This window comes from Miscanthus floridulus, unplaced genomic scaffold (assembly GCF_019320115.1).
Source record: "Miscanthus floridulus cultivar M001 unplaced genomic scaffold, ASM1932011v1 fs_256_1_2, whole genome shotgun sequence".
Taxonomy (NCBI): Eukaryota; Viridiplantae; Streptophyta; class Magnoliopsida; order Poales; family Poaceae; genus Miscanthus; species Miscanthus floridulus.
Window position 1 is genome coordinate 64,422 of NW_027096464.1, and position 10,419 is coordinate 74,840.

At 44.0% G+C, this 10,419-nt stretch overlaps 1 protein-coding gene across 7 annotated transcripts; it reads left to right on the top strand.

Moving 5' to 3' along the window:
- The first annotated feature begins 441 nt into the window (after positions 1 to 441).
- Positions 442 to 7,251, top strand: LOC136531008 (small ribosomal subunit protein mS47-like). Of its 7 annotated transcripts, XR_010777947.1 has the most exons (15): positions 442 to 636; positions 733 to 813; positions 1,326 to 1,394; positions 1,468 to 1,531; positions 2,573 to 2,652; positions 2,743 to 2,826; positions 3,212 to 3,296; positions 3,419 to 3,504; positions 3,607 to 3,728; positions 5,409 to 5,469; positions 5,813 to 5,911; positions 5,986 to 6,087; positions 6,262 to 6,364; positions 6,619 to 6,660; positions 6,773 to 6,865. XR_010777947.1 is itself a non-coding variant. In XM_066523711.1 (14 exons), the coding sequence occupies exons 1-14, from the start codon at positions 511 to 513 to the stop codon at positions 6,890 to 6,892; spliced, it is 1,221 nt and encodes a 406-aa protein (XP_066379808.1). In that variant the 5' UTR covers positions 442 to 510; the 3' UTR covers positions 6,893 to 7,251. The 7 variants fall into 7 exon arrangements, 2 of the variants coding, with proteins under 2 accessions (XP_066379808.1, XP_066379809.1); XR_010777944.1 differs by having other exon boundaries at positions 6,183 to 6,660; positions 6,773 to 6,879; XR_010777946.1 differs by having other exon boundaries at positions 6,262 to 6,660; positions 6,773 to 6,879.
- Positions 7,252 to 10,419: the final 3,168 nt, after the last annotated feature.

Genomic DNA, 10,419 nt, shown 5'->3' on the forward strand with positions numbered 1-10,419 from the left:
TATCAATTGAATTGCATCCACAAGAGCAACTTAAAGAGACTCTTACCCTATTGATAGGAATAAAGATTTTGGTGGGAGGATCTTTAAATATTGAACCATCTATTTCTAGTTTCTTGCTTGCTAAAGATGAAAAGCGTGGATAGCTCTCTAAAGTGCTACAACTCTACAAGATATGAAGAAGTTGTTGGAAGATAGAAAGTTATAAAGAACAATTTTTATTCAAATTAAAATTTAGAGAGTGAGTGAGACTGAGACGCTGTAATTCATTTCATTTTTTTGAGCTAATGTAATTCGTTTCATTTGATATTTTGATTCGATGCAACTGGGTCATGCGGGCCACCGCACTTTCTAGGTCACTAGGTTGACAGTTCGGCCCATGATCCCTAGCCCATACACAATCAGACCGAGTTTCTTCCCATCACGGCACTTCGACGGGCCATACTTTTCCTTTCCTTTGAGGACCACTCCACCTTGCACTCCAGAGTCCAAAACCCTACGATCCGCGCCACCATGCCGCGCCTCGCCGCTGCCGCCGCCGTAGCACGCCGCGCCGGCGAGGCCCTGCGCCGCGGCGCGCTTGGGGGATTGCGGCCTCTCTCCTCCCTCCAACCGTCGAACGCTGCCTCCAGCGACGAGGTAACCAAGCGCCTGGTCCGCCAGGCCCACCGTCGTGGCATCCTCCTTCGGCATCGGAGGCGCGGGGTTCCGTCGCTGACACAGTATTTTGCGCAGGTGCTCGTGGAAGGAAAGGCAAGTGCGCGCGCCGCCGTGCTCAACCGCCCCGGCTACCTCAATGCCCTCACCATCACCATGGTTCGTCCCCATTTCCTCGCGTACTATTGTAGGTAGTAGTTTGTGCGCAGTTTTGTTTCGGTGGTGATTGGAAGACTCTTTGTTCGATGAGATGCTTTACATAGTTGTGCGGTGATGGGGTTCGGGCTCTCTGAACTGTAGGTGAATATTGTTTGATGAAATGAGTCGGTGATCATGCTCCATAGCAGTTTGGTGAATTATGTTTTCTCTTTTAGGCCCCTGCTATCATTTGCGGAGCATGTGCATAATGTAATGCCCACACAGTCATTTACGCGTGCTGGGTGCCTTGGTGTTGGGACTTGGGTGAACTACCCTTTTCGTCAACAAAGGTGGAGCTTCTGCAGATTGATTTAGTCCCTTTCTTGCAATGCAAATGATTAGGCTTAGTTTATTCGTGTGTTGATAATGCTGACTTCATTTGTTTTTTCTGTCCACGGGTGTATAGATTATAGCTTACAGATTTACATTGGAAACAATTGATCTGATGCTTGGTGAAATGTCCATCTTGATAGGGAGCTAGGCTTAATAAATTTTATGAATCATGGGAGGACAACCCAGACATTGGCTTTGTCATGATGAAGGTATGGTGCTTCATCATTTCAGTTCTGCTTATATTGCCGACCAAATATAAATTGAGTTGTTCATTGCATGAAGGGCAGCGGCCGAGCATTCTGTGCTGGTGGGGATGCTGTTAAATTACGTGAACTTATCAGTGAAGGTGGGTGGTTAAGCCCTGCATAGCATATAGTTTGTATCCCATTGTGAACTGTTGATAGTAATCATTCCGTTATATTTCTGTCACCTGCGTATCCTTTTTAGTAAACTGTCTGTCATGCTTGCTTTTGCTTTCACAAAACAGCAGCAAGTTATTACGACGACACAATTTGGCAAAACAACTCTCCATTTGCTTGCTTGCTGAATCTGCTTTATTTGTCTCTAGAAAAGGTTGATGGAAAGAACACAAATCAAAGGTTTTTTTACCCAATTTATTGTACAAGAAGTTCCTTAAATTTGGATGGTCCACTGTAAACTTGTGCATTGTAAAAAGCAATGTTTTTCTAGGCGCTAGGCGCTCTCTAGGCGGTGACCCACCGCCTAGAGCCTAGGCGCGCCTAGGCGGGATTAGGCGTTTCAAGGCGTTTTTCTAGGCGGTAGCTAATATATGCATAAATACGTAAAAGAAAAGAAAAAAATAGTAGATTAATGGTCATAGAATGGGGAGAAAGAGGAGAGGCCCAATAACGGCCCAAGTCTCCCACGCCCAAGTCTTATCCCCTCCCCTCCCCTCCCAGCCCCGTCTCTCACCCTCCCAGCCTCCTCTGCTCGCGCTCGCTTCCGTCGCTCGCCCCGCGCCGCCGCCATCGCCCGACGCCCGACGTCGCCTCCTTCCCCACCAGTCGTTGCCGCCCCCGCAGACGTTACCTCCTCACCCAACGCCGCCTGACGTCCGCGCCGCCCCCACGCGTCCCTGCTTTGGCGGATCTGCCCGCCGCCTCTTCACCCACCGGCCGCCGCTGCCTCACGTTAGCTCCTCCCCCATCGTCTCCCGACCTCCGCGCCGCCCCCACGCGTCCCTTCCCCACCAGTCCTCTTCGCCCACCGCCTAGATGTCCGCCTCACCCCCTAGGCCCCGCGGGAGGCCTCCGCCCAGCGCCTAGTCGCGCCTAGGCGACCGCGGAATGTCGCCTTGTTTTTCACTGGTAAAAAGGTTTTGTGCTGTCCAAGTTTACCTTAAATTTAATATTTTTTCCTTTATCAGGCAAGCTGGAGGAATGTAAGGATTTTTTCAAGACTTTGTACATGTTCATTTATTTTCTGGGCACGTACTTGAAACCACATGTAAAGTATATGGATTCAGAAATATTTTCTTGTTACGATTCATTATAATATTTTTGATTTGACATCTGAGGTTGCATTTATCTGTAATAGATTGCCATTCTTGATGGTGTTACTATGGGTGGTGGTGGGGGTGTTTCCATTCCTGGAACATTCCGCATTGCAACTGATAGAACAGTATGTCAATGTATTTTTACTCATTCGCTTTTATTTTCTATATATTTCTGTGGCGAGCTTATGCTATTTTCCTCTTGATGCTTCCTCTATTTCTTGAATACTACCTCCGTTTTCGTTTACTTGTCACCGAATTTTTACTGTAGCAATTTTGACCATATGTTTTTTCTGCAAAAGATTTTTAGATACATCAAGTTTTCACATATATGATTCTTTATTGAACATACTTCATTAGTGTTATATACATTGAAGTATCTAAGATTTTTTTAGAAGAAAAAATAGATGGTCAAATTTGTTACAGTAAAAAGTTGCTGACAAGTAAACATAAACGGAGGGAAGTAGTTTGGAGTCAGGTATTTGATATATTTTTTTAATTCGACGATTTCAGGTCTTTGCAACTCCAGAAGTTCATATTGGATTCCATCCTGATGCTGCAGCCTCATTTTATTTGTCGCATCTAACTGGTCATGTTGGTTAGTGCTCTTATGTGGAGTTACATCTTGTCCCTGCTACTTTATCGGTGGTTGTGCTGTAGTCCGTTGCAAAATAGGAATATGTAATCAGTCTGCTAGTTTTCACACTTGAAGCCTCGCAGGGGAATATGTGGCCTTGACTGGTGAAAAGCTCAATGGAACAGATATGATTGCTCTTGGCCTTGCTACACACTATTCCATGAGTGGCGTAAGATTCTTTTTACTATATGTCTCATGTTTGAAGTCGAGATATTTCTACTGTGGTATTTTAATCAACTCATGAACATTTTATGTTTGGTTTTTTGGACAGCATCTGGATCTGATCGATGAACGACTTGCAAAGTTAGTAACTGATGACCCATCAGTTATTGATTCTTCCCTTGCACAATATGGAGACATGGTTTATCCAGACAAAAAAAGCATTGTTCATAGGTAATCTATTTTACCAAACATTGCTCATCAAACACTTTTCCATGTGTCATCTCCATGGCTGCCAGCAGCTCTAACTATAACTCAGTAACCCTGCTTTGTTATTCCAAAATCCTTTTTGGGGTTTTGGATACATAATTATTAATCACGCACCCGGTAGAAAAAGGCAGAAATGTTATGTTTAGCCATTTACGAACAAGAATTGAAAGCTAGAACCATCGCTTGTTCTTTCCTGGAATCGATTCTAGCATGGTGGGCTTTGATCTATGTGTTCCTTTCTTTCGTGGCATTACTTTTGGGCATGACAGTTTATTTTCTTCATAAAAATGTTATATTGGTTGGATGTATATATGCGCTTGAGATGATGACAATCTGGATGCTGCATTGTCTGCTCTTTAAAAAACAATCGACTGTTTCTTCTTTTTAGTTAAGACTAGGTATTGGCCCATGCGTTGCTATGGGCACATAAAATTTAAACGATACTAATATTTTTTAATTTTAAATCCTAACAAACAATGATTTGCTCATCCCTTACCTTTTTATTTTTTAGCCCATTGCCTCTTTACTTTTTAGCCCATTGCCTCTTTCTTTCTATAGAATCAACCGGGAGTGGCTTTATAGGCATGGGAAATAATGTCTAAATGCCCTGTCTCTTTTCTTCTGAACCTCTCTCCCCCTTTGGTCTTCCACTTTTGCATTTCAGGAAGCAATCCGCTCCGTAATATGGCCACTGTTATCTTGCCTGAAAGTAAATGTAAGGAACAAATATTGTAAGCACAAACATCTGTACCTGATGATGAAATTCACTAAAATCACTGCATGAACCAGAGCACTAACGGGAACCTAATTACATATCAACAATATGAGACACCCGATGATATGAAGTCCATCAACTAAAGCACGGGCTAATAATCTGAGATAACAGGTGATAGTGCAGACTCTGGTTCAGACCAACTGCAAGATGAGAGCTTCAGTTCGTGGTGAAGCCACTGCCACCATCCGTGCTGGAGTCCAGGTCTTTCACCGCCGACCACATCACAGTGTACATGAACGCATGGACAGCCAAGAGCAGTGGATTCGGGTACGAGAAATAGCTGTCTGCCGGTGAGCAGGCCGGCCCGTTCCCTCTGCTCGTACTCACGCCTCTGCCACCCCCGCCTTAGCTCGAGCAGGTCCGCCACCAGGGTTGCGCACCTCGCATCCCTGGCCTGACCTGCGGCTGCCAAGCATCTTGCCGCCAGTCCAGTATCCGCGCCATCTTGGCGTGCGCTCCTCCGCAACACGTGGCGCAGCGCTCCGCCACAACACGTGGCACAGTGCTCCGCCGCAACATGTGGCGTAGCGCTCCCGGCAACCTCCACACACGGATCCATGTCCACCACCACTGGCCTCTGCGACATGGCATCCTCACATCCAACATCCATGAACCTTGCCAGAGGCGCTGGAGAGATCATCGCCGTCCACGCCTGCCACCAGCACACATAAACGGCTGAATACATTTACACAGTTCATCAGTAAGGCATGTACAAAGGAAGAGCACCTTATGAAACTTTTTTTTTTCACGAGTGTATCAAGGACCACATTTAAAGTAGGCGAGATGTGCTGTAAGGATCAAGAGTGTACCTTATATTGCGTATATCATCTTGATTGTCATCCCTCATTTTTCCATTTGTGTTACCTTAGGCTGGAGGTGATTGATAAATGCTTCAGCCATGACACAGTTGAAGAGATTGTTGATGCCTTGGTGAGTGATGATTCAGCTGCTTTTTTTTTACTATCCTAACATACATCATTGTTTGATTGATTTGATAATGAGTGAAACATGAGATATAATTCATTCATATATGCCATTTGTGGCTTGGTTTGTGACCTTTTGCTAGCATCTCACTATTTACCGTGAAACTTTCATGAATCTTATAGTTAACCTTGATGAAACTTACCATACCTCTTTGATATGTTTTCATCATTGCAATTTTACTGCCCTGAATGGTGCATGATTTAGTTTGTTGAGTTCAGTGTTTCTTTGTTCTGTGACAAAGTTATGTTCAATTTTCATATGATTTAAAACTGAGTACTGTCATAATCAGGAAAGTGAAGCAGCTAGCTCAAATGAAGAATGGTGTACCTTGGCACTGAAACGATTGAAAGGGGCCTCTCCGTTAGCTTTGAAGGTTTCACTGCGATCGGTAAGTAGAAGTTCTACAGCCTCAGTTGTTTGTCCTTGTGCTGTTGACAGAGATTGTTTCTGGCCATGATGTAGATACGCGAGGGTAGGTATCAGACACTCGATGAGTGCCTTGTCCGTGAGTACCGCATGTCCATGAATGGAATCTCAAACCAATTTTCTCATGAACTCTGTGAGGTATGTTCTTAATGCTGCATTCTTTCCATAAGTTCAGAGAATATCTGTAAACTATTATGCTTGATAAAGTGATCATTGTTGCCACAAATTTTTAGAATTTGAAAGTGAATACTATCAAACTTGTGATTTGGAAATTGAGAGGTTCCTGTCACTAAATTTGTGAAATTATGGAAGCTGTTTGTTATAGAAGTGAACTGTCAACAACAACAACAACAAAGCCTTTAAGTCCCAAACAAGTTGGGTAGGCTAGAGTTGAAACCCAGCAGAAGCAATCAAGGTACGTGAATAGATGTTTTCCAAGCACTCATATCTAAGGCTAAGTCTTTGGGTATATTCTATCCTTTCAAGTCTCCTTTTATTACCTCTACCTAAGTCAACTTCGGTCTTCCTCTGCCTCTCTTCACGTTACTATCTTGGCTTAGGATTCCACTACACAATAGAAGTGAACTATAATTGAGCATTTTTTTTGTTGCTGGTTAAAGATTGCATCTTTTGTTATATACTAGTTCTTAATTTCTCATCCCTGTGTAGGGTGTCAGAGCACGACTAGTCGAAAAAGACTTCACTCCTAAGGTAATTATTTTTGCTGTTTTGATTGATCGGTTCTTTGTGCTAGACTGCTAGGAAAAACAATTCTGTTGTTTGTGATCTATATAAGTTGATTTATATGTATTTGTTGTCTCAGTGGGATCCTCCTGCCCTTGAATATGTTACAAATGACCTGGTTGACGGTTACTTCGCACCTCTTGGTGATTTGGAGCCTGAGTTGAAGCTACCTACAGAATCGCGAGAGGCATTCGAATGATTACAAATCATTCTAAGGACGGGACTGAGACCTGATAAACGTGTTATAATTTGTGTTGCCATTATTTTTGGCAGCACAACCAGCCCTGTTGAACCATCCATGTGCCATATACACGTTTTGGCGCATTGAATTTTGAGCGCCAATGGGAACTTTCAGTATTTGTCATGAGTGAGCTAGCTCTTCACCTTAATGCCTTGTTTCCCTAAACCAAACCATAGGGGATCGAGGATGATTTTGACTAGTAGGGGATTTTGTCCCCCCACAATCCCTCCTAATCTCCTTGGTTTTAGAGCAAATCGAACAAGGGCCTTAAGGCCCGTCTCAATCGGATGTCAATATGTCATGGGAGTTTTATAGACAATAAATGAAGTGACATGTCAACAAAAAAAAAACCCCCTACAGTTTTGCATGTATTGAGGAAGAGAGAGGATTAGAGTTTCATGGCATGAAACTAGCCAGTGTTGTTTCCCATACCTTGGAAAACAGATGAAAACAGCACTGAGCCAGTTCAGTTCATGTCATCCGATCCACCGTGGCCAGCTGCGGCAACGAGCCTCGCACGCTCATCAAGCAGCCGCGTCAATTCTCTCTTCCCCTTCTGTCAACGGTAATGCTCGGGTCAAGATTTTCTTCCACGTCAGACCCTCCTTGACGGGCCTGTATGCTACAACTACTGGCCCAACAGGCCTGTTTCTCCCCACTCCGCTCACCCATCATGTGCTTCGCCGCGTGAGGCCGCGACTGTGTTTCGCTACGCCTCCTGCCGGCTTTCATCTCCACCGTCGCGACGTGCTCCCTCACGACTGCACAACCGATGCCGCCTCGCCACGTGAGGCCGCACCCACCTGATTGTTGCTGTCGCCTCCACCGCAGGCACAGATCGTCTGGGGCACCGCACACGCCCTATTGCCAGGGGCAGCGTAGCCCTCATCGGGGGCTGCGCAGCCACCCGCCTGCTACCATCCCCCTTCTCCACCATGACCGCACAGCCAGATCCCGCTGTGCAGTGCTCCGCCCGCCCGCCTGCCAGGTTTTGGTGAAAGCGCATGTTGAAAGCGCATGTTTCAAGTGTTTCAGATGGATGTTGCAAAAATAGATTGAGATATTGCATATGTTGCAATGGTTGTATACCTATGTTGCAAATGTCTGTTACCAATGTTTCATCTGTGTTTTAGGGACATATGTTGCAAGTGTGGTTATCTGGATATTACATATGTTTCACACATATATTGCAAGTGTTTTATCTGGATATCGCGTATGTTTGCAATGATTTTCAAGTGTTTTTTCAAGTGTTTCAGAAGCATGTTTTAAGTGTTTCATTTGTCTTCTTTTGTATGTTGCAAGTGTTGCATCGGGATGTTTTAAAAGTACATCGAGTGAGTATAGTGGATCTTCATCTGGTTGGTGTGGATCAGATTTCCGGCGATGTTTCTTGACTCCACGTGGTTAGTGGCGGCGGGCAGACCACACCCTGCAGCAATGGTTAGGCCGGCTTGAGGTAGCTCTTGGGCAGATGCCTCCGGCGCGCGGGCCCGCATGGGGCACGTGAAATGATGTGGAAGCGGACTACAGGTGCGGGCGTCCGGACGCTTTGTCCGTCCAGACATTCGGACGCTAGCAGTGCCCTTCCGTGAAATCTCCGTGCCCCACCTGCTCCTCTTCATGTTTCTCCATTCCATCCAATCTCCATGGCCCACATGCTCCCCTTCATGTTTCTCCATTTCTTTTGTTCTTTTTTTTTGCATTTGTTTATTTTATCTCTGTATACTGCATGTTGATAAATATAACTGTTTTTATATAATATAATATGTTGTGTGAAAGTGTAATATTATGCATGTCTATGAATTGAACATGACTATATATAACATAATATCTTGTGTGAAAATGTAATATTCTAATGTGCTAGTCCTTAAAAATATAAAGTAGCTACATAGTTTACATGACACAATTGATCACAACACCTTATAAGAATTAAATGTTGCAAGTAACCTACTCCCTCCATTATAAATTATAAGTCATTTCAACTTTCTTGAAGAGTCAAAGCATTTCATGTTTGACTAAAATTATAGAGAGAACTACAGAGATTTATGACATCAAATATGTATGCTATGAAAATATAATCAAAAGAAGAATCTAATGATACTTATTTGGTATCATAAATGTTATTATTTTATTATATAAATTTGGTCAAACTTGAGATACTTTGACTCTCCAAGAAAGTTAGAATACTCGTAATTGATATCCAAACATTATGGCAAGGACTAAACTTTAGTCCCTAGATCCAAACACCGTCTTATAATTTGGGATGGAGTATGAAACATTCGAAATGAAAATGTGCACTGAGAGAGTGTTTCATTCGAAGTTACTAATGTTGTCACGTCTTGGAAACAGTGGAATGAAACCTTCCACCGAGACTGGCCTAAAGGGGACAGTTGTGAGTGCTAAGGGGACAGTTGTGAGTGCTCTTTATAAGAGCATTTCAATAGATTACTGATCCATCATCCTCTAAAAATATACTTATATAATAGTAATGTAGATTCTTCTTCCCCTCATCCAACAAATTGCCAAAACCCAATACCCTGTATCCCCTCTTAACACAAACAACTCTCCCTTCTACGAACGTGGTGTGTCGTGGTGCCCCTCTCATTTCTCTCTGTGCGACGCAACCGCTCTCTCCTCCCTTCTATGGACTCCCCCCTCCTTCTATGGATCTGATGTCTCTCCCGATTCCCATGCACTGTCTCTCTCCTCCCTTTTAGGGCCCGTTTGAAACAAAGAAATACAAATTGAATGGAAAAACACATGAATAAGGTAGAGCAAATAGTGAAAAACTATAGGATTTAAAACATAGGAATGAATACTTTGAGCTATTTGGAATAGAGGAAAAAAAGTACAAGAACATGGGTAAGCTTTAGCAAGAGATGGAGAGCAAAGATTCTTTCCCTTGGGTTAGAGTAGATGTTTTATTTCCTTTGTTTTACACTAGTATGGTTTCCTTAGGAACTCAATATTCCCTCATTCCAAACAGTATCAAGTGATTCCTTTTCATTGGAATTTATTTCTTAAAAAAATCCTTTGATCCAAACAAACCCTTATTGACTCTCCCTTCCCTTATACGGACATGGCCTCTCTCCTATTTGTCCCACATGACTCCCTTCCCTTCTTTCGTTTCTCTCACGTGACACCCTCTGTTCTTTGTACGTGGCGTCTCTCCCATTTTACTCACCTCCCTTCTACGGACATGGCGTCCCTCCCATTTCTCTCGTGCGATGCGTCGCCTCTCCCATTTTTCCCTGTGGTCGGCGTCTCTCTGTTTCTGCCCCGTGACGCATTGCCTCTCTCATTTATCTTTCCCAAGGCCACCCACCTGTTTCTCTCTCCCGCCTCTCACACTTCGATCTACTGTTCTCCCTGGCCAAATTTGTCGGCATGGAGCTCCCATGGCTGGATGTGCTGGTATCTAGCACCCCTCTACTGGTATCTAGTGCCCCTCCCTGTCATTGGATCTGACTGGAGCAGAGCTTGGG